This window comes from Selaginella moellendorffii, unplaced genomic scaffold, assembly GCF_000143415.4.
Source record: "Selaginella moellendorffii unplaced genomic scaffold, v1.0 SELMOscaffold_47, whole genome shotgun sequence".
Classification (NCBI taxonomy): Eukaryota; Viridiplantae; Streptophyta; class Lycopodiopsida; order Selaginellales; family Selaginellaceae; genus Selaginella; species Selaginella moellendorffii.
The window spans coordinates 275539-298056 of NW_003314308.1; the positions used below are offsets into that span (position 1 = coordinate 275539).

General features: G+C 46.8%; 7 protein-coding genes across 10 annotated transcripts; 5 read left to right on the forward strand and 2 right to left on the reverse strand.

Moving 5' to 3' along the window:
- The first annotated feature begins 1 nt into the window (after position 1).
- Positions 2–3894, forward strand: LOC9657653 (LRR receptor-like serine/threonine-protein kinase RPK2). Its single transcript, XM_024686086.1, has one exon. The coding sequence runs from the start codon at positions 276–278 to the stop codon at positions 3597–3599; it is 3324 nt and encodes a 1107-aa protein (XP_024541854.1). The 5' UTR covers positions 2–275; the 3' UTR covers positions 3600–3894.
- A 1706-nt stretch (positions 3895–5600) lies between these two features.
- On the forward strand, positions 5601–7801 carry LOC9657654 (cytochrome P450 704B1). The gene is made up of 6 exons (XM_024686028.1): positions 5601–6105; positions 6197–6412; positions 6468–6758; positions 6837–7187; positions 7255–7458; positions 7514–7801. The coding sequence occupies exons 1-6, from the start codon at positions 5815–5817 to the stop codon at positions 7691–7693; spliced, it is 1533 nt and encodes a 510-aa protein (XP_024541796.1). The 5' UTR covers positions 5601–5814; the 3' UTR covers positions 7694–7801.
- A 1498-nt stretch (positions 7802–9299) lies between these two features.
- On the reverse strand, positions 9300–11260 carry LOC9657655 (cytochrome P450 704B1). The gene is made up of 6 exons (XM_024686168.1): positions 10922–11260; positions 10662–10868; positions 10312–10602; positions 9900–10250; positions 9634–9837; positions 9300–9577 (listed from the first exon to the last, which is right to left on the reverse strand). Exons 1-6 carry the CDS (start codon positions 11210–11212, stop codon positions 9398–9400), a joined length of 1524 nt encoding a protein of 507 aa, XP_024541936.1. The 5' UTR covers positions 11213–11260; the 3' UTR covers positions 9300–9397.
- A 243-nt stretch (positions 11261–11503) lies between these two features.
- Positions 11504–15855, reverse strand: LOC9658340. 3 transcript variants are annotated; one of them, XM_024686003.1, is made up of 9 exons: positions 15670–15855; positions 15292–15613; positions 13177–15206; positions 12973–13125; positions 12756–12919; positions 12546–12693; positions 12363–12485; positions 12214–12301; positions 11504–12138 (listed from the first exon to the last, which is right to left on the reverse strand). In XM_024686003.1, exons 2-9 carry the CDS (start codon positions 15605–15607, stop codon positions 11870–11872), a joined length of 3291 nt encoding a protein of 1096 aa, XP_024541771.1. In that variant the 5' UTR covers positions 15608–15613; positions 15670–15855; the 3' UTR covers positions 11504–11869. The 3 variants fall into 3 exon arrangements, with proteins under 3 accessions (XP_024541771.1, XP_024541770.1, XP_024541769.1); XM_024686002.1 differs by having other exon boundaries at positions 12756–12916; positions 15292–15756; XM_024686001.1 differs by having other exon boundaries at positions 15292–15755.
- Positions 15856–15889: 34 nt separating this feature from the next.
- On the forward strand, positions 15890–16748 carry LOC9658341 (AP-4 complex subunit sigma). The gene is made up of 4 exons (XM_002980949.2): positions 15890–16115; positions 16178–16264; positions 16368–16436; positions 16518–16748. Exons 1-4 carry the CDS (start codon positions 15975–15977, stop codon positions 16650–16652), a joined length of 432 nt encoding a protein of 143 aa, XP_002980995.1. The 5' UTR covers positions 15890–15974; the 3' UTR covers positions 16653–16748.
- A 67-nt stretch (positions 16749–16815) lies between these two features.
- Positions 16816–19268, forward strand: LOC9657656 (AT-rich interactive domain-containing protein 5). 2 transcript variants are annotated; one of them, XM_002980950.2, is made up of 11 exons: positions 16816–17438; positions 17513–17552; positions 17633–17685; positions 17752–17797; positions 17868–17972; positions 18050–18145; positions 18202–18232; positions 18303–18496; positions 18712–18762; positions 18826–18918; positions 18983–19268. In XM_002980950.2, exons 1-11 carry the CDS (start codon positions 16966–16968, stop codon positions 19100–19102), a joined length of 1302 nt encoding a protein of 433 aa, XP_002980996.1. In that variant the 5' UTR covers positions 16816–16965; the 3' UTR covers positions 19103–19268. The 2 variants fall into 2 exon arrangements, with proteins under 2 accessions (XP_002980996.1, XP_024541772.1); XM_024686004.1 differs by lacking the exons at positions 18826–18918; positions 18983–19268 and having other exon boundaries at positions 18648–18758.
- A 124-nt stretch (positions 19269–19392) lies between these two features.
- LOC9657657 (serine/threonine-protein kinase Aurora-2) lies at positions 19393–20834 on the forward strand. Its single transcript, XM_002980951.2, has 8 exons — positions 19393–19606; positions 19680–19826; positions 19897–19992; positions 20041–20136; positions 20191–20287; positions 20348–20465; positions 20523–20595; positions 20646–20834. The coding sequence occupies exons 1-8, from the start codon at positions 19487–19489 to the stop codon at positions 20763–20765; spliced, it is 867 nt and encodes a 288-aa protein (XP_002980997.1). The 5' UTR covers positions 19393–19486; the 3' UTR covers positions 20766–20834.
- Positions 20835–22518: the final 1684 nt, after the last annotated feature.

Sequence of the window (22518 nt, forward strand, 5' to 3'; positions counted from 1 at the left end):
GGTTAGGGTCCTGTGCTAGTGTTCTTGGCGGAGGAGAGGAGCAGTGGCGATGCGGCTCGCCCGGATTCGGGCACATTCCCTGCCGTAAGAAAGCATTTCCTTGCAGGAATGGTCCGCGTCGGGATGGCGGAGGAGGCGGGGCGATTCCGGCACAGGCTGCGGCATTCGGATTTCTACTGGAAGAAGCGCAAGGGAATCAGGCGTAGGGAGGGCTGGATCGGTGGCTGGAGCTGAGATTTGGGGGATAATGCAGGGGTAGAGGCGAGATTCTGGCTATGTCGTGGTTCCTGTGGCTCCTGCTGCTGGCTGCCTCTCTCACTCCGTCCCTCGCACAGCTATCCGGCGACGGCATTGCGCTCCTGGCAGTAAAGAAGGCGCTTGACCCCTCGGACGCTCTCTCTGGGTGGAACGCGGGCAGCGTTGATCCGTGCTTGTGGGCGGGTGTTAGTTGCGCACAGGATCGTAGAGTCACGTCTCTCAACTTGACAGGGGCCTTCTTGGGCACTTGTAGCAGCAGCCACAGCGACTCTTGGGAGAATGTCCAAACGCAGCAGCCGGGATCGTTGGCTTGTTTGCAAGGAGGGTCTTGCATCCTGGAAGGAGTTTTGGCACCGGAGATTGGCAACTTGTCCGAGTTGAGGAGTCTCGTCTTGGGGTATAACAGGTTCAGGGGTGGAATTCCCAGGGAGATTTCCAAGCTGCGCAAGCTCCAGGTGCTCAGCCTCCAGGAGAATTCCTTTTCGGGTGGGATACCGGCAGAGCTTGGAGCTCTTTCCAGCTTGGAGGTGTTGGATCTGGAAGGGAATTTGCTCGACGGCCCAATCCCGCCAGCCATCGCAAGCTGCCGCAGCTTGGTCCACATCAGCCTTGGTAGAAACAAGCTCTCTGGGGGGATTCCAGCGAGTTTGGGAGGACTGTCACGCTTGCGTCACCTTTCTTTGACGTCCAACCAGTTGAGCTCTGTCATTCCTCCGGGGCTACAGGGTCTTTGTGGAACATTGGAGTACTTGGACCTGGGAAGTAACTTTTTTATTCGCGGCATTCCACCTTGGCTGGGAAACTGCTCGAAGCTACAGGTTCTCGTCCTCGAATCGAACTATCTGCAAGGATTTATTCCTTCCGAGCTCGGCCGTCTGGGAATGCTTCAGGTGCTCGATGTATCGATGAACAGGCTAACAGGTCAGGTTCCGGCAGCTTTAGGTGACTGCTTGGAGCTCTCCTTTCTGGTTTTGACACATCCGAGCTCGTGTGTTTCGCCCTTCAACTGTACTACTGGGGATGGTGTCCGGGGTGTTGACAAGGCAGAATTTAATCAGTTCGATGGTCCGCTTCCGAGCAGCATCTCGAAGTTGCCCAAGCTCCAAGTTCTCTGGGCACCTCATGCAGCGTTAACAGGAGGTATTCCCGACGGGTGGGGGGCCTGTGAGAGGCTGAGGAGCCTCAATCTTGCCGGTAACTCGTTCACGGGTGACTTTCCTCAGGGCCTTGGAAAGTGCTCGTCACTCACGTACTTAGATCTCAGCTTGAACAGGCTAGAGGCTCAGTTACCACCACAGCTGCCAACTTCTTGTATGATCGTCTTCAACGTAAGCAGGAACAGCTTGTCCGGAGATGTTCTACCCCGAAGGAGCATCGAGTGCAATGACACGCAAGAGCCAGTGGTTTACCCTTCGTTTTGCTCGGGAAGACCGTTTTGCGGGAAACGGAGAAGCGAGACGTGTCTCAGCTCTGGGTTAATCGTTGTGCATGATATAAGCGGCAACAATTTCTCGGGTCCTGTTCCAGCACCTTTAATAGGCGACGAGCTGCTGGAACAAGAACCGGTATACGAGCTCCTCATGTCGGAGAATAGGCTGGCCGGCAACATCCCGTCCTCCTTTTTTGCCTTCTGTGGAAGGTTCAAGGCGTTCATGGCAAACTTGAGCGACAACCAGATTTCGGGCGAGCTGTCCGGCCAGGATATAGGAGGATGCAAATCCCTGGTACAGTTCAGTGCTTCGAACAATCTGATCGAGGAGGCTTTGCCGAAGGAGCTTGGGACTCTAGGCAACTTGAGCCTCTTGGATCTTTCGCGCAATCGGCTAAGCGGCAGCATTCCAGGTGAACTCGGCGAGCTCCAGATGCTGACGAGCCTTTTCCTCGCGAATAATTCTCTCGTGGGAGATATTCCGGAGAAGCTGGGCCAGGCGTCCTCTCTGAGCCTGCTCGACCTCTCCGGCAACACTTTGAACGGGACCATTCCTTCCTCCCTCGCCAACCTCAGTCACCTCGAGTACTTGCTACTGAACAACAACGACTTCTCCGGGACAATACCCCCGGTGCTCTCCGACATCACTTCCTTGGTGGCCGTCAACCTCGCCTTCAACAACTTCTCCGGCTCCGTTCCAAGCTCGGGAAGCTGGGTGGGGATGTGCGACAAGGAGCACTTCCAGGGAAATCCATATCTCAAGCCGTGCCCGACGTCGCTGGCTGCTTTCGGACCCGGATACATGGAGGAAAATCTTGACCCGGTCGCGGCTCCACAGGACCCTCCGGCCGGTGGCGGACTGAGCGTCGTTGTGATCGTGGCGATCACGTCAGGCTGCGCTGTTGCCGTGGTGCTGCTGGTTCTCGTACTCCTGGTCCAGTGCACGAAACAGCGAGTTCCCAGGCCACCTGGAAACCGGGGTGGCAGGAAAGAGGTGGTCATTTTCACCAACATCGGTTTCCGGTTCACGTACGAGAACGTCGTCCGAGCGACTGGGAACTTTAGCGTGGACTACCTGATAGGAAACGGTGGCTTTGGAGCAACTTACAAGGCGGAGATGATGCCCGGCTTGGTGGTGGCCGTGAAGCGGCTCTCCATTGGGAGGTTCCAAGGCGTGCAGCAGTTCGACACGGAGATCCGGACGCTGGGGAGGATCCAGCACTCGAACCTGGTGAAGCTCATCGGCTACCACGCGAGCGAGGGGGAGATGTTCCTCATCTACAACTACTTCCCGCGGGGCAACCTGGAGAGCTTCATCCACAACCGGAGCCGGGGGGAGATAAGCTGGGCGGTGGTGCACAGGATCGCGATGGGCATCGCAGAAGCGCTGGCCTACTTGCATGACGAGTGCCAGCCACGGGTGCTCCACCGGGACATCAAGCCGAGCAACATCCTCCTGGACAACAACTTGACGGCGTTTTTGGCCGACTTTGGGCTGGCCCGGCTGCTCGGTGCGTCCGAGACGCACGCCACGACGGACGTGGCTGGGACCTTCGGCTACGTCGCGCCGGAGTATGCCATGACGTGCCGGGTGTCGGACAAGGCAGACGTTTACAGCTATGGAGTGGTGCTGCTGGAGCTGCTATCGGGGAAGAAGGCGCTGGATCCGGCCTTCTCGGACTATGGACACGGGTTTACCATCGTCGGGTGGGCGTGCTTGCTCATCGGACAGGGACGAGCTCACGAGGTGTTCATCGTGGAGCTGTGGGAGATGGGCCCCGAGGCGTTCCTCCTGGAGACGCTCAAGCTGGCGGTGATGTGCACGGTGGATTCGCTCACGGTCAGGCCAACCATGCGGCAAGTGGTGGATCGTTTGAGACATATGGATCAATCGAGCCTCCCATTCTCGTGACGCTACTACTCCATCCATCCCATTCCAGGTTCTCTCTTTTTTTCCTGTTTTTCTTTGTTTCTTTTTATTTTCTCTCTTTTTTCTCCTCGGACATTTTTTCTTTCTTGGTTATTCTTTTTCTTTTCTTTCTTTTCTGGTTATTCTTGTTTCTTCCTGGGGAGTGATGGAGGAGAGAGTGTCAAGCAAAACTTGCAGGAAGTTTGTCTATATATGATTTATAGAGCAGGGAAGGATTCCTTCTTGTGTTGTATATTGGAAATATAAAGAGGAAAACGCACCTCTTGAGTTTCTAAAAGCATAAGAGGCCGAGAGAAATTCTAAACAGATCAAAATTTCGTTTTTGGAAAAGTAAAACTCAATTATCGAAATCCCACTTACATAGGTGCCTTTATGCCTATATAAAGGGTATAAGTGAAATAGGAGGCTATAAGTGATAAATGTTCAATGTTATCTATATTGTATATATCATTTGTATGAAAGAAAGACATTGAGATTGGTATACACAATTTGTATATTAAAGTTTTAATCTGTTGGTAGCTAACTATTACATTTTCTTTTATTATCATTTGACACAGGCATTGACCAGCAGTAATGTTGTCTAGAAGGCTCTAGAATATAATTTGTTTATAGTCCACTTGCCCTATCTGCATGGATGTAATGCATAATTCATTCTTTGGTCCCTTAGTCTTACTCGGAGTGTGGTTTGATCCCGCAATGGCTTATAACTCGGGCATTAATAGAGGATGTGGAAGACATCCTCTACTTGGCCCAAATTACATTTTTGACATCGCCTTTGCTCCCAGGGGTTGTGTGGCATCCATTTTCTACTTGCAACTTGTATGCTCCACAACAGTAGGTGGCTAGTGTTGTGCACACCCACGGTGCTATAGGTAACTGGGGAAATCCAGGTGGGCCAGTTGGATTTATCATCGTGCAGTAAATACCATAGCAGATGGCACCTATGGTCAGTGCTAGATCCATCCACCATCTGGTAGTCATCAGACGGGTCTGACTAGCTCCATGCGTCCTAGGTTGTGCCATATAGAATCGTCTATGGCACGAGTAGTTACTTGGTCTCTTCATAGCCAACCAAGAGCTCAAGTCTAGAGAATCTTGGTGCTGGAAAGTGGATTATTGTCTTTGTTCAAATCCTCAAACATATCGCCTTTTATACAACTATTAAGATCTTATTAAGCATAAGATTGAACCCATGAACTCAATAGAGAAGAGTCTTTGAAGGGTATCTAGATGATGTATTTTATGATGGTTTTTAAGGATCTTTTCACTTGGCTGTATTAAGGTATATTTTAGAGTAATCCAGAACCAAGCTAAAGATAAAGAGACATACTTACTAGCTCTTAATTTATTGGTATGAATATACATGCATTTTTCTCATCAAGATTTTATTAAGGAAAGTATGAATTCTCTCTATTTCTTGGTGGTGTTGGTTCTCTCCGGTGCTTGGAGGAATTTCAGGAGTTAAACCTCAAGCTAGGACCTCATGCCTCCAGCTGGGCACTAATGAGTAGCACTCTGATGTAATAATAATAATTAGTTTTTATATTGTTTTAAATGTGGTTGCATACATATGAGGTTACATGCTAAATAATGCTAACTCCTTTATAGACTTGCATAGTATGAGTTGATATGGTTTATAATGAGTTGAACTAAATGCATTATATAACTTATTTGCAAGCTTGTATTTAGAGAAGTTCAAAGTTTATGTGGTCAACACGGACAATTTTTACTTTTATTGAACTTGAATCCAATTAATCTTGTGTTTATAATAAACTTTTCTAAACACCTCCTAAAATATTCGTTTACCCTTGTGACGTGTCAAGTAATTCACCACCAAACGCTTTACGTGGTGGTCCAAAGCGGCCAATAGGGCTGTTTTGCTTACTAAGCTGGACCGCTCTTGGAAGATTCGTGAAGGTAATAGCATCCGAGTGCCTTACAATCTTCTCACAATCGTGACATTGAGCTTGCTCTGATACAATGACAAGATCATGAACTGAGGTGTATTGCAAAGATCTGCATGATGGGACAGTAAATCGTCTCTCCTCTATCCACGTCCACGCAACACAACAAAGGGGAGTCAGTGTGGGGAGAGATTTTCAGCCATTTGGAAGAAAGGAGATAGAGACCAACTGGGAAAGAGGAGTTCAAGAGGTTTGATAGAAATCCTATTCCTTTGGTCAAAGTAAAGATTGGGATGGGTGTGGGAGCTTTGATTCTACTTGGTTTGCTCGCGTTTGTGTTGTGGTGCGGAATCCAGTGCATCCGGCAGATTGGAACTCCCGGGTTTAAGACTTGGCCCCTGTTCGGTGTCACTCTGGAGGTGGCCGCGAACTATCACCGGCTTTACGACTGGCTCTCGTGGAATTTCCAGGTCAAGGAGACGATGACAATGTCCGCCACCATGCCCGGACGAAGCTTCCTCTTCACGGTGGATCCAGCAAACGTGGAGCACATCCTCAAGACCAACTTCGCCAATTATCCAAAGGTATAGAAGATCTTGTTTGAGATCGCTCTCTTCCGAGAAAACTCAGAAATGAGGAGAATTTTCTTGATCTTCTTTTCTTTGTTCTTCACAGGGGGAGGATTTTCAAGAGATTTTCCAGCCCCTGCTCGGGAATGGGATCTTCAACTCAAATGGAGAGGCGTGGAGATTCCAACGCAAGACTGCCAGCTTCGAGTTTGCGTCGCGGGTGTTGAGGGATGTGAGCTGCAGGGTTTTCAAAGATCACGCGCTCAAACTCGCCAGGATTGTCCATGGTAGTCAGGAATCGGGAGGATCTTTGGAAATGCAGGCAAGGATCAAAAGCTCTTCTTTTTTTATTGAGATCTTCTAGAAAATTTATCCAGGATTTATTCATGAGGATGACTCTGGACACAATTTGCTACCTCGGTTTCGGCCTCCATCTCGGCGTCCTCGCTCCAAATCTCCCCCGGAACGACTTTGCCACGGCCTTCGATGCCTGCAACGCCATCATCTCCTACCGCTGTGCAGACCCTTTCTGGAAACTCAAGAGGTTCCTCCGGATTGGACTGGAGCGTAACCTCCAGCGCCATCTCCAAGTCGTGGATGATTTCACTCACAGCATCATACAGCAGAGGAGGCTCCAGCTCCAAGATCAGTACAAACACCACCAACATGTAAGAGATACTCCATTCCACTTCCAAGGATCGCCAGTCACGCTCGTATTTATTCGATTCCTTCGTCTTTCTTTGCAGAGCAAACAAGATTTACTGTCGAGATTCATGCTGCTAGACGAGAGCTTCTCCGATGATCATCTCCGCGACGTGATCCTCAACTTCGTCATCGCCGGGAGGGACACCACCGCCAGCACTCTCTCGTATTTCACCTACATGATAGCCTCCCATCCGGATTGCGCCACCAAAATCTACCAGGAGCTCCACGAGTTTGAAGAACTCCAGCTCAGTGACAATTCCCATCGCCCAAGCAGCTTCGAGGACAAGATCCACGGATTTACCCAGCTGCTAACATACGAATCGCTGGCCAAGCTCGTCTATCTCCACGCCGCGCTCATGGAAACTCTCAGGCTCTTCCCTGCCGTACCTCTGGTGAATGAGAGAGAATCCCTTTGGATTCTCATTCGAAGCTTCTTGAACTAATGATTTTTCTTCCCAGAACTTCAAACGAGCTGCCACGGATGATGTTCTTCCATCGGGTGCTGTGGTGAAAAGAGGATCCACGGTTTCATACGTGCCGTATTGCATGGCTCGTGTTGAATCAATCTGGGGCTCCGATGCATCGCAGTTTCGTCCCGAGAGATGGCGCAGAGATGGAGCCTGGGATTTCAGCGTCTCTCCATTCAAGTTCACGGCATTCCAGGTACTCTATCGATCACGAGATTGAGGAGCGAGCGAGCAACATTTTCTTATTGCAGGCAGGGCCCCGCATTTGTTTGGGCAAAGACAGTGCCTTTTTGCAGATGAAGATCACAGCAGCACTCCTGTGCCGATTTTTCGAGTTTCAACTTGTTCCTGGGCAGATTCTGACGTACCGAGTCATGGCCACCATCTCCCTTGTGAATGGTGTCAAAGTCACCACCTCCAACTGCACCTGAGAATAAGAGAATTGGAATTTTTGGGTCCTTATATAGAATAAGGAAAAAAACTGTCCATTTTCTCTGTCTCATAAGATCAATTGAAAGTTAGTACTTTCTTTGTTGTTAGTTCTTTTCCAGAACGGCTAGAAGGGTAGCTCAAAGTCTGGCAAGAATGCAATGGTCAGGTGGTTTCAAGTCAAGTAAAAGTCTACTACGTTTGCTATTTGTGAATATGTGATTGCACATGAGTGGATTTTTTATTTACACATGTGCAGATATATTATTTTGTTTTCAATTGCACACAAGATTATAATGTACATAATCACATTTTGATTGTAATTAAGATATGATTATAATATTTTTATGGGACATGTCAGACACCTATAAGAAATAAATCTATGCAATTTTCACATGATGTGTTCACAAAAGCAAGATGCTCACCTAGATTGAAACTAACATTTTCACAAGCTTTTTCTGGTCACTATGTCAAACTTGCAAGGAAAAAATGAGCTCTTATATTCCCCAACCTTAGAGTGAAAGATTAAAAATGTTGCAGCAAATATCATTATACTATATCCTTCTTACGGGTTGTAAATCAGAATCATTATACTATATCCTCCCTATGGGTTGTAAATCAGAGGTACTTAAGGACCATTGGTATGTGGTTAACAATCCATGAAGATTTGCATCACATTATCATAACACTTTGTTTGAAAATGAATGAGATAAAAATCTAAAATATATCACATCCCAAAAAGACTGCTAACATCTAAGGATTCCACATAGCTTTTAGATAAAGTGTGTGTATGGGACAAGCACTCACCTTTATATTTGGAAGATGTACAATTTGGAGAACAATGACAACCTTGCAAAAAACCAAGAGCCTCTTATTGGGTCAGCATGACTCATTAGTATATCTTGAGCAATCCACAAAAAGTTTAGATGCTAGTATATAACCCACAAGACAGCAAATATGATGTAGAATGGTGACACAAACATTGAGAGTATTGAGACACTACCAAGCTCGTGAAGAAGCTGGTAAAGAAGTACCATGCTTTCTTAGTTTAGGAGGCAGTGATCAAGCAAATCCCTTGGCTGGTTGGCTTGGCCTTGAACAAGGCAGCAAGTTCCCCACTCTTCTGTTGCACCAAGAGAGTTTGAAAAGTAAATTGAAGGTCAATGTTCAACTCAATGCTAACTTCTTCATCTTGCTACTCAAGAAGACCTGGCAGAACATAAAGGTAGCATTCTCTCAAGGTATGCAATGCAGTCCATCTCCTCAAGTTTGTTAATTTTTAAACGGCAATGATGTTGAGTGACCATTCTTTCCAAAAAAAACTCTCAAACGTGTGCAGAAAGTGTTGTTAATTCAACTTGTGTGCAAAAATGTTGTTAAATCAAAGATTAAACCCTGTTGATGTAAATTGAGCTAATATGGATTCACACAACACTCAGAAAATGCATATGTGGCACTAACATGGATTTTGCATAAGCTAGCAATTGAAGAATTTATATATGATATACATGCCTATGATTTGAAAAAAAAAAAGTTGCCCACTCCCCTTCTTGGGAGGTGCATAAAACTGCCATGGATGCTTATTTAAATGAACATATATTATATTAGAAAAAAATCTTCACCTTATTTACTAAAAATAATTACCTAGAGCTTAACAATTCTAACTTAACCAACATCTTTTCACAGATGACTTTATTCTTCTAATTTTAAGTGCGATTCGAGGTGGTGACTTTGACACCATTGGCGAAGGAGATGGTAGCCATGACTCGGTACGTAAGAATCTGCCTGGGAACAAGTTGAAACTCAAAAAATCTGCACAAGAGGGCTGCAGTGATCTTCATCTGCAAGAAGGCGCTATCCTTGCCCAGACAAATGCGGGGCCCTGCCTGCAAAAGAAAATAGTGCTCACTTGCTCCTCAATCTGTTTGACCAAATCTATTACCTGGAATGCCGTGAACTTGAATGGAGAGATGCTGAAATCCCAGGCTCCATCTCTGTGCCATCTCTCGGGACGAAACTGTGATGCATCCGAACCCCAGATTGATTCAATATGGGCCATGCAATACGGCGCGTATGAAAGTGTGGATCCTCTTTTCACCATAGCACCAGATGGAAGAACATCATCCGCGACGACTCCTTTGAAATTCTGGAAATAGAGAAAAGATCCAAGAGATCAGCCCAAGAAGCTTGGATTCTTTCTTTCATCACCAGAGGCACGGCAGGGAAGAGCCTGAGAGTTTCCATGAGCGCGGCGTGGAGATAGACGAGCTTGGCCAGCGATTCGTATGTTAGCAGCTGGGTAAATCCGTGGATCTTGTCCTCGAAACTGCTTGGGCGATGGGAATTGTCGCTGAGCTGGAGTTCTTCAAACTCGTGGAGCTCCTGGTAGATTTTGGTGGCGCAATCCGGATGGGAGGCTATCATGTAGGTGAAATACGAGAGAGTGCTGGCGGTGGTGTCCCTCCCGGCGATGACGAAGTTGAGGATCACGTCGCGGAGATGATCATCGGAGAAGCTCTCGTCTAGCAGCATGAATCTCGACAGTAAATCTTGTTTGCTCTGCAAAGAAAGACGAAGGAATCGAATAAATGCGATCAAGTGAAATGGAGTTTCTTTGTACTTGTTGGTGGTCTTTGGGCTGATCTTGGAGCTGGAGCCTCCTCTGGCATATGATGCTGTGCGTGAAATCATCCACGACTTGGAGATGGCGCTGGAGGCTGCGCTCCTGTCCAATCCGGAGGAACCTCTTGAATTTCCAGAACGGGTCGGCAAAGCGGTAGGAGATGATGGCGTTGCAGGCATCGAAGGCCGTGGCAAAGTCGTTCCGGGGGAGATTTGGAGCGAGGACGCCGAGATGGAGGCCGAAACCGAGGAAGCAAATCGTGTCGAGAGTCATCCTCATGAACAAATCCTGGAGATAAAATTGCTATGATCGAGAAGATCTCATTGAAAAAACGATAAGATCCTTGCCTGCATTTCCAAAGGTTCTTGACTGCCATGGACAATCCTGGCGAGCTTGAGCGCGTGATCTTTGAAAACCCTGCAGCTCACGTCCCTCAGCACCCGCGATGAAAACTCGAAGCTGGCAGTCTTGCGTTGGATCCTCCATGGCTCTCCATCCGAGTTGAAGATCCCATTCCCAAGCAGGGGCTCGAAAATCTCATGAAACTCCTCCCCCTGTGATTCACAAGGAGCCAGCTCTCCTCTTTTCTCGGACGAGAAGATCTTACCTTTGGATAATTGGCGAAGTTGGTCTTGAGGATGTGCTCCACGTTTGCCGGATCCACCGTGAACACGTAGCATCGTCCGGGCATGGTGGCGGACATTGTCATCGTCTCCTTGACCCGGAAATTCCACGAGAGCCAGTCGTAAATCCGGTGATAGTTCGCGGCCACCTCCAGAGTGACACCAATCAGGGGCCAAGTCTTAAACCCGGGGGTTCCAATCTGCCGGATCCGGTGGATAGCGCACCACGACGCAAACGCGAGCAAACCAAGTAGAATCAAAGCTCCCACACCCATCCCAATTGATCAAAAAAAGAATAGGACTCTGTCAAAGCTCTTAGAGCTTAGTCTCTATCTTCTCTGTTTCCAAATGGTTCCAAGTCTCTCTCCACAAGTCCCCTTCTCTCCAAATCTCTCTCTTTCCAACTTGTTCCAAATCTCTCTCTCTCTCTCTCTCTCTCTCTCTCTCTCTCTCTCTCATATCTTCACGAGCGTGGGCCTTGTGATTCCTAGTGCTCATCGCATCCTCTTACGCAAGCCCCACGTATATGTGCTCAGAGCTGGCCAAGAACGCGACGAAAGAGGGTGTTAGAAAGAAATGACCACGTCCAAATTATCACCTTCTGCTCTTTACATGGTTTTATTTCTCAGCTACAAAATCTTACTCGAACGAACCACCAACAAAACAAACTCACGCTCTCCTTCTTCTTCTTCTTCTTCTTCCTTTTTTCTTGCACCTGAATGGATGGATGGATGGATTCATTATATACACTGCTTGCTTGCCTCTTGCCCCCAGCGACTTTACACCATATGGCTATCAGTGGCTCCAAAATCTCTATACTTCCATCACCCCGAGAACGCCAAACCCCACGTAAGTAGAAAAAGCACGAAAATTCCACTGCTTGCCTCGACCATGAACGATGATGACGATGCTGCTGCGATGGATGATCGTCGCTAGGAACTTTGCTGCTTCTGCTGCCCCTGTACGTATCCCTGCTGCTGCTGCTGCTGCTGCTGCTGCTCCTGCTGTTGTTGGGTCGGACTTATCTGTCCAGCAGTCGGCCTTGCCAGCGACATCATCATCGACCGCAGCTCTCCGACGATGGCTGGAAACGTTGGCCTCACTGCTGGATCGTCCGCCCAGCAGCGCTCCATCAGGGACTGCCACTCCGGGTCGCAGCTGCTGGGAACCTGGGGGCGCAGCTGATTGCTCACGATACCGCCTGGAGAAAGAAAAGCGACGAAAACGTTCGTTGTTGGCGAGCTACACTTGGAAAGAAGAATCTAGAGTAGTTTACCGATGATTGCACCGTAGTGAAGGTCCGCGTATGGCTCCTCGCCAGTCAGGAGCTCCCACATCACAATGCCAAACGAGAAAACGTCCACCTACACGCGGCAGAGAGCATTTTGCATCAGGCCAAGCTCAAGTTGGACAAACGTTTACAACCTTTTCCGACACCGAGATGCTTCTTCCATTAAGTAACTCCGGGGCCATCCATGGCAGTGTCCCTCTCACTCCGCCGGTAACCATCGTCTTGTGTTTTATCTTGGACAATCCCAAATCTCCCACCTGCGCAACACATTTACGAAGCATAAATCACTATTTGAGTCGTGACTGTAACCACGATACCTTACAAACAGGCTTCTGTGAATCCCGCATGTTAACAAGCAGATTCTCTCCTTTGAGGTCGAAATGTATAATCTTCTTGTCGTGGAGATACTCCATACCAAACGCAGCATCCATGGCTACCAAGAGTCTTCGACGCCGATCCAAGATTCTATAGTACATTCACCCCAGTCAGCTCACAAACCAGCAAAAGCACAAGAAAAGATCGCTCACCGCTCTTTTTTGTGCAGGACCTGCTTCAGCGATCCATTAACCATGAATTCCGTGACAGTAGCCAGTGTACCACCTGGACTGTCTGGTACCACTCCATAAAAGGCAACAACATTTGGATGGTGCAGGTGAGCTAATATACACGCTTCACTCCAGAAATCGTCCTTCTGGAAAACAAATTAAAAACGTGGCAATATACCGAAATGATTGGACTAAGTACCAGCCGATCCTGTTCCGATGGAGGTCCAAAGAAACAACTAGCTTTGATTCTCTTGATGGCAACATCTGTTCCGCGCCATTTGCCATGGTAGACGGTACCGAATGTACCTGATCCCAATTCTCGTATTTCCTCCAGATCTGAATGCTTAATTACCTGCAAACGTGTTGGAAAAAAGCACGAGGATTGTACAAAACAACTACTAACCTGTAAACCACGAGCACGGGCGGTAGCTTCCGACTCTGCGGCAGAAATGGGACGCTCTTCAAGTTCCAGGTCCGCCAAATCGATCAGTGCCGCTTCTATCCTGGAGGTAGTAACATCCGTAACCTCCGTGACTGTGATTTGAAGGTCACTGGTGTCAAGTGATCTGTCGCACCTGTTACCCTCGGGTTCAGCTACCGCTTTCCTGTTACTGCTTGTCTCTGACACCGAAAGATCGGCCATTTCTTTCATAATGTGCACTTCAGCGGCAGAAGGCTGACAGGGCGTGTGGCCCGTATCCCCATCGGTGAGACATATCAGAAGACCTTCATTGGAGTTGCCGTGCAATGGCCTGGAGACGGGTGACGTATCAGAGTAAACTTGTGCACAAGCCTCTAAAGCGTGTGACGACGTCGAGGCCGAGCTAGCAGCGATGGACCCTCCAGACATTGTTGAGGTGCAAGAAGTCTTGCAGAATACTTCGTCGCTCGTGAGCAAGTCCATAAACATGTTGCTGGAGGAGTTCCCGGAATGCACCATCTGCGTGGTAGTGCTGCTGTCACTGCCACTACCACGACCGCTCTCAACCACAAGAGGTCGCTCGGTCCTTACGGCATGGAGGCTGTCCTCGAGAAAATTTACTAGTGCATCCGGCAGCTGAGGCTCCAGCGCCTTACCCGTAAGTTCGGGCTCAGATCTTGGAGCTATCAACGTCGTCAAAGACGGAAGAGGTGTGGACCACCCTGGGAGAGTAGATGTTCCAGCTCCCGTGCTAACTCCCTGAGTATCCCTGTCCTTCCACTCGGAACTTGACGCTTGAACCATATGATCGGCTAGTTGCCAGCTAACCCCCCCCTGATGCAGCATACTCTCCTTCATGTTCACCTTAGAAGCAGGAGGCGTCTCTTGTAAGTCTTTTGGACTTGACCTCTCCTGATAGTCATAGGATGGCTCCGTAGATACTTGCTCAGGCAGTTGCGGAGGGTTTGAATATAGCTCATTGTAAGCCGTAACCTGAGGAAGCACAGGGGAAATTCCCAGTGCATCAGATCCTACCGCTGTCGACCATACTTGCTGCTTTTGCTGAAAGAGGCTGTCACCTGCATAAGTATAATTGTGCTCAGTAAAAGCAGCCTTCTGAGGTTGCGGCTCCACGTATCCCTGAAACTGAGGAACCAATACTGTTTTTCTCTGCACATCTTGTAGCGTCGCCTGCGAAACCTGAAGCGGTTGTATCACGGACTGCTGAACTTGCGGAGTCGCCTGAGATACTTGAACGTGTTGCATGACTAGATGGTGACGTGCGGCATTCTCGGAATCGCTTGAAACACTCGGCTCGGTTATAATGTACTGACCATGTCCCAACAGATTCCTGTCTACCGGCTCCGAATGCCCGTTGACATATCCATAGTGAAATCCAGAAGCCGGCATCATCGAAGGAAGGATGGTGCCATTGGCTAAAGCTGGAACCGACGTATACTGAGCCATGACGGGGACGCCCTGAGAAACCTGAGGTACTCGTACCGCAGCTGGAGAAACCTCCTGAATGCCTTGCGGGCTCGTGCTTTGTGCTGAAGCGTCTGAACTCTTTCTCGAAGCCCCTTCCATAAGACCATTAACAGCGTCCAGATACTGCTGCTCCGTGTTCTTCAAATCACCAGAACTGTCCCCGATCACATCGTAATCCAGTGACGTGAAAAGAAACACCCTCAGCCTTGCATGCCCGTCCCCAGCTTCTAGCTTGTCAAACTCCTCCATCATATTCTCGAGGTCCTCCTCCGAGGAAACGGAGACCAGAGCGTCCAGATCCTCGTCGGGAAGCTGGTACTTGATAGCAACAGTCTGTGGCTGAATCTCGACCATCTTGAGCATCAAATTCAGATAGCTCGTGTCGCGGGTCACTGCGATCATTCTCGTATCTCCACCGGCATATCTCAATCTCCCATCGCTGGGCCTGGGAAGAATTTTACCGCCATAACTGCACAGGAGCTTCACTCTCGTTGGCATCTCTTCCGATAAGTTTGACACATGGTCTGCCAAGAACAAAAAACAACAAAGAATTTTAAAAAATGAAAAATCATAGAAGGAAGAGCAATTGACCAAAACAACAAAACGTACCATCGTCTCGGCTGGTGTGGGCTGATGATATCGTCACGCCTTCCTGCGGCTTGGAAGCTCTCATGAAAACAAATCCTTCTTGGGGAACGTTCGCGGTTGCTTGCAAGTAGGGCCTCACCGACGGAGCTCCTGGATCCAGCGGCGACATGAAATGGCTCATAGCTTCCGTGGGGTTAGCCCCAGTCGATTGGATGTAGAAACTCATCGGGTCGGCCACCGACACGAAAGAGGCTTGATGGAGAGCTCCTGAAACCTCCACAGGAACTGACGGCGCGTAACCCTCGACCCCTTGATTCGCGAAGGGCCAGGCCGCCATGACTCTCTGATCCATCACTTGAGCTTCCACAACCGGCCAAGAACCAAAATATTATAGCTCACCAGAAATTCCGAGGCGACATTTCCAAATCTCGGGAGGATGAGCGCCTAAATCTTGCCGCGACGCCGACCCGACGCTCGCTATCGATCGATCCACCGCTCGCTGGAAGATCCCGATGCGCCACCGCCTAGGGAGCGCAATCCTGGCGCCGGCATCTCCTGCGCCTCGCACAACGATGCATCAATCCCAGAGCCTTCTTAGGGTTTGCTCCCCCTTCTCATTCTGACGCTTTACCGCATAGAATAACCTTTTCCCCCGGGTAATAAATGGCCTATAGGGTTCTTGCAAGATCAAGATTTCCTCCAAAATGGCGATCCGATTCGTCCTTCTGGTGAACAAGCAGGGCCAGACGCGATTGGCGCAGTACTACGAGCAGCTCACGATCGACGAGCGCCGGGCGCTGGAAGGCGAGATCGTCCGCAAGTGCTTGGCGCGCACGGAGAATCAGGTATGAGATCTTGCGCCCTGCGAGATGGATCCACACAGCGCTTGTGATTTCCTCCAGCGCAGTGTTCGTTTGTAGAGCATCGGAATTACAAGGTCGTGTATCGGCGCTACGCCTCCCTCTTCTTCCTCATTGGAGTGGACAGCGAAGAGGTAAAAAGAAAGTCTCTCTTGTTTGTGATATTTTCTTCTTGTCTGGCTCGATTTTCTTCTTGTCTAGCTCGATCTCACCCCCATTTCTTGTTTTTCTTTGTAGAACGAGCTAGCGATTCTGGAGTTTATCCATTGCGTGGTGGAGACGATGGATCGCTACTTCGGCAATGTGGTAAGCACGAATTCCATTTTACTCACTTTTGGACAGTCTTACCGATTTATCGATCGATGGAATTCGATCGACTCTTGGCAGTGCGAGCTCGATATCATGTACCACTTGGAGAAAGCCCACTTCATCCTTGAAGAAATGGTGATGAATGGCTGCATTGTAGAGACCAACAAGAGCAATATCCTGGGGCCTATACAGCTCATGGACAAATCCTTCTAGTAAAAAGTACGCGGTGCTTTTTCTTGTCTTTTACCCCGAGGTAGATTTCACGCTGCCACGAATTGGAAATCTCGACGTGCTTGGTCGTTTTTGCCAGCGCCTGCTAAATAAGTATGGGGATAAAGAGGGGATTTTGTTTAAAGCATGTTTAGGTCTTAGACGCACGCGTGGCCGTTGGATCCCGTTCACATCCAACGGCGGTCTGCTGGGGACGAAGGGCTGAGCTATGGAGGATATGGGGTTTTCGCGCAGCGCCTAGCGCGGGGAGCGCGACCAGCGCGACGAGCTCTTGCGGTGCGAAATTCTGGCAGGGATGGATTCCGAGGGCATGAATCCGGGGAGCTTCGACGAGAACGACGACGCCGGCAATGGTCCCGAGGAGGAGCAGCAGTACATGGCGCCGTGGGGGGAGGAGCCCGGGGAGGAGGCGGCGGCGGCGTCGCCGACGCACAGCGGATTCCAGGCTGAGGAGGTGAGCTACGAAGGCAAGGAGCAAGAGCATGAGCAAGAGCCCGGCGTAAGCCAGGAAGCGAATGGCGTGGAGAATGAGTATAGCGGCGGCGATGGCGCTGGGAACGAGCTCGCGGCGACGCAGTACACGGAGTCTTCGGCGCTGGACAAGGATGGGAACCTGGAGGATGGGTTTGCGGAGACCTCCGAGGACGATGGCGATGGCACTGTGGAGGAGCAATTGGCATTCGTCAAGGAGCTGGAGAAGTTCTTCCGGGAGAGGAGCATGGAGTTTAAAGCTCCCAAGTTCTATGGAGAGGAGCTCAATTGCCTCAAGTAAGCTTGTAGTTCCATAGCTTGTTCTAAAACTTTTTTTTTTTTTCTCTGGATGTTTTTCTCTTTGCTGCCAGGTTGTGGAAGGCTGTGATGAAACTGGGAGGATACGAACAGGTTAGTCTCTATATCCCGATTATATTTGTTTTGGACAATGGAAAGTCGATAGATGTTTTGATCGTATTTGTGTTTACCAGGTGACCTCTGGAAAGCTTTGGCGTCAAGTCGGCGATTCCTTCAAACCCCCCAAGTAAGTTGCTTTGCTTTAAGAGCTCATGCCTTTAGCATTGATTCGTGTGTCTTCTTGCTCCTTTAGAACGTGCACAACCATTTCGTGGTCCTTCCGTGGCTTCTATGAAAAGGTTCACGTATTCTTATGTCTCGTGCATTTCTAAAAGGCGATACTTTTTCTTTTCTTCCTTGCTTTCTCAGGCACTTCTCGAGTATGAGAAGTTCACGACGGGAGTTTCGGTCTACCATGATCAACCGGGCGATCCTTCGAGGTCCGAGGACGGTTTGTCTTCGGCCCCTATACAGGTGAGACTTAACTTATCGGTTGGAGTTATGGATCCTGACGAAGGTCCTCGTTTGTTCTCGTTTGTTTTCTAATGTAGCCTCCTGGAAGGGCGAGGCGAGATGCAGCGGCAAGAGCTATGCAGGGATGGCATTCTCAACGTGGGAATGGAGACTTAGTAGAACTGCCCTCGAAGGTATGTTCACGTAAGCTTTCGCTAAGCTAGCATTTGTCTCAGAGCTTTTACTTCAGGACAAGAGCTCGGCTAGACGTGATAAACGAGGTCAGCCAACATACTTTCCTGTTTTTTTCCTTTGACTAACAGCCTGGTTTTGTTTTTGTCTCGATAATAGGCTTCTTGAAACGGAAAGATGGTTCTGGCAAAGGGAAGAAGGAGAACAGCTATGACGACTCTCATCTTTCCGCAAAGAAGAAGCTCGCAAAGCACGAGCCCTTGAAAGGCAAGGCAGTACACAGCGGCCTCGATCTGGACGTGATTGACGAAGGTCCACAAGCCGACTGGGTGAAGATCAATGTCCATCAAACGGTGAGTTCTTCCTTCCTTCGTAGCTGTTCTTCCTGGTCGATATGGCATACAGTCCGTTGAAAACCCTTCGGGGTTTTGAGTTGTAGAACTGCATTTAGAGTGGTAGGATTAGTGACGACATGCTCAGGCAGGAGCACTGCTCGTGTGGCAGATGGTAAATTGAAGTTGGCGCAAGTGACCCACTGATCGGAACTTCTGGTTGGGCTTGTGAGCAGCGCGAATGCTTTGAGGTGTATGCTCTTGTTCCAGGACTATTGCGAGAGGAGGTGTGTTCTTCTTTTCCTTGGGTTTGATCTTGTTCTTGATGATCGTTTCGTTTGCTTTGTCAGGTAAGGATACAATGCGAGGCCGGAGGAAGGCTTGTCATTGCTGGAGAACCCGAACAACCTGACAATCCTTGGGGAGTTACTGCCTTTAGAAAGGTTTGGGTTTTCTTCTTTCAGCTACCGTTCTCTCCGGGAAGTTTTTTCTCATCGATTTGTGCAGGTGATCAATCTGCCGCTAAAGATCGATGCTCATCAAACATCGGCCGTTGTTACGCTCCACGGGCAGCTGTTCATCAGAGTTCCATTCGCTCAATCTTCGTCGGAGCAGCAGCAGTCATGACGAAAGTTCTAGCGGAGAAAAAAAAGAATCAGAAACGAAAGAAAAGAAGAATGATAAAGCGCGAAAGATTTGGAGCTGCTGTGTGATTCATTCGTGGGGAAGAAGGCGAAGGGATGTAAATTCTTTTTAATGGAGAAACAACAAAGAGAAAGTATTGCTATGGGTCTACCGTACGATGGGCCATGGTGTGTACGGAAGCCATAGAGGTCATTTTGTGACCGTTGTGTGTCAAAATTGTCCTCTTTCAAAGTAACAACACCTAATGTGAAGGAAGGGATTGTGAGAGGAGGGGCTGTGTTTCTTGAGCTAGGGCGGCACCTAGGGTTTCACTGCGCATTGGTCGAGGCGCTGCGAGATCGCGGGTAATCGGCTTGGTTTCTAGCGATGGTGGAGGCGCCAGAGGCTGTCCCCGAGGAGCGGCGATGGAAGCTTGCGGATTTCGACATTGGGAAGCCTCTGGGCCGCGGGAAGTTTGGAAACGTGTATCTCGCCAGAGAGAAGAGAGTATGTGTTCTTGCATTGCATTTTGCGCTGCTTGATGGTAGCTAACGTTTCTTACTCCCTTATTGATGTGTAGAGTAAATACGTTGTGGCGCTCAAAGTGCTGTTCAAGAACCAGCTCCAGCAGTCGCAAGTCGAGCATCAACTGCGTCGCGAGATTGAGATCCAAAGTCACTTGAGACATCCCAACATTCTCCGTCTCTATGGATACTTCTATGATCAGGTTGGGCATTTCTCGAATTTGTTCTCTTCTCTTTCCAGTAGTTCCTGATGCTCTTGTTTTGATCACACAGAATAGAGTGTATCTTATACTCGAGTATGCTGCCAAAGGCGAGCTGTACAAGGAGCTCCAACGGTGCAAAGTTTTCTCCGAGAAGAGAGCGGCGACTGTAAGATAACGTCCATATGTTGCCCTGATTTATTGTTTCTTTCTGCAGTACATCGCTTCTTTGGCAAGGGCATTAATGTACTGCCACGAGAAACATGTCATCCACAGAGATATCAAGCCAGAAAATCTCCTCATTGGGATGAAGGTAAGCCTTTCTAATTCGTAAAACGAGAAGTGGTTACTAGTTTTGTATCGGCAGGGTGAACTGAAAATAGCTGACTTTGGGTGGTCAGTCCATACATTTAACCGGAGGCGGACGATGTGTGGAACTCTCGACTATCTCCCTCCAGAAATGGGTGTGTACTCTACTGCACTTCGTTTTCTCTCTGGTCGTTGCTAACTGGGAGTTCTCACAGTGGAAAATAAGGAGCACGATGCAAGCGTAGATGTGTGGAGCTTGGGTGTTCTCTGCTACGAGTTCCTGTTTGGGACTCCTCCTTTCGAAGCTCAGAAACTGTCGGATACCTACAGACGGTACAGAAGAAGACGTGTTTGATTTCTAGCTATTTTACTTTGATCATCCGTGTGCAGCATTGTCCGAGTGGATTTGAAGTTTCCAATCAAGCCAGTGATCTCTACAGCGGCAAAAGATCTCATATGCCAGGTACTGAACTTCTCACACAAAGATCTTTGCTGATCCATCGTGGTTTGCAGCTTCTATGCAAGGATTCTTCGCAAAGACTTCCTCTGAAAGAACTTCTCGCTCATCCATGGATTACTGCTAATGCAGATCCATCGGGGATTTATGCTGGCTGCGGTGGAGCTAGTGCATAGCGAAAGAAATAAAATGGAAAAGAAAAATCTAATCTGTGAAAAGATTAATATAAAAAACCGTCAAAGAAACTTTGTCTCCAGATTTTTTAGAGTGTTAGTATCTCAATACTTGTTAATGTATGAGAACTTGTTAAAGATCTCATAACTTTAATTTTTGAGAAATAAAATTGAATTAGTTCAATTCATTATGGGATTATTTATAATGTGATTGGAAAAAAAATAAACACATAATCTTAACACATGTTTTCCCACAAAATCCTAATATACAATTATATAATGCCCTTTTGTCTTGAGTTGTATGTTACACAAAAACAATTTCAATATAAGTTATATAAATTTAGAGTTTAATTAGTTAATAAATTTTGCATTCCATAGTGTAAATTTTAAAGAATTCAACTTCCACAATTAAATAGTTTAAACTTTAATTAATTTTGAAATTTGACCACAATTTTAAAAAGTTTTTGGTCAAGTGAAATTTTTTTGGGTGGTATAATAAATTTTTATATATAAAATTAATTAAAGATATAATTGGAGGAATTAAATATATAATAAATAAAATCAATGGTGTTTGTATAAGAAAAATTTATAAATAAAGATGTAAAGATTATTGTTTACATAAATTAGGTAATTCTTAAATTCTTAAAAATAATAAATCTTTAAGTTATTAAAGTACTAACCAAAAATTTTATGAAACACATATTAATTTTTTTTTGTGACTAGGCACAATATAAAATAAATAATAAATAATTAAAATATAAAGATAAAGTTTTTTTTATAACATTTACATATTTAAACATTTACTAAAAATAAGTAAATATAAAAGCTGCATTTGGGTATGTTTCAACATCAATCACACGGATTCTTTTAGCTTCTATGATTGAAAAAGCTGTGGGTATATCATTAGAGGATATCTACACCGAGATTGGAGTGTATTTAGATGGATAACATAATTAAAATCAATATTCATATAAATAAATAAATAAATAAAATATATATAATTATTTTTTTAATAAGATATTTTTATTTATGTTTTTTATAAAAATATATTACTCATGATAAGTGGGTTTAGGGTTTAACCATTGTAACAAACAATATATCATATTTCTAAACCTGTATATTGACCATCATTTGAGATTATCTTTAATTCAAATTTACAACTATAAATAAAACTTACCTTTGTGTTTTACTTTCGGTCAACCTGGCTTATGTTAATTTAAACTCACAATATTCATTTTTTTGCAACATCATATATAGAAAGTTTGACTTACTTTATTTATCCTTTTTATCCACTTCTCAAAAGAAATTTTGAAGCACCAAATTCTATTCAGACTTGTTACATTTGTCATTGGTTATCAATTTTTAACCTTACTCCACTATAAAATTTATTTGGCTTCACTATAGTAAAGTAAAATATTCTATTCGAACTAATTATATTTATCTTCACTCTAAAATTTATATTGTTCATCTTTGCTATATTACTAAATTACTTATCTTCACTTTATCTAAACTCTTATTTATCACTCTCTCCCCTCCTCCAAAAGTTTGAAATGTTAAAGCAAAAAAGAAAAAGTAAATATTGTGGAAAAAAAAAATAGATGAAGAAACATTGAAAGAGGAATTTTTAGTACCTAATGGGGAAATAACAAAAAGGAAATGTGTTTAAAGCTTGGAGAATAAAAACCTTCCTATTTTAAAATGTCATAAAATAAATAAAAAATTCACACTATTCAATCCTTTTAACACATAACTCAAC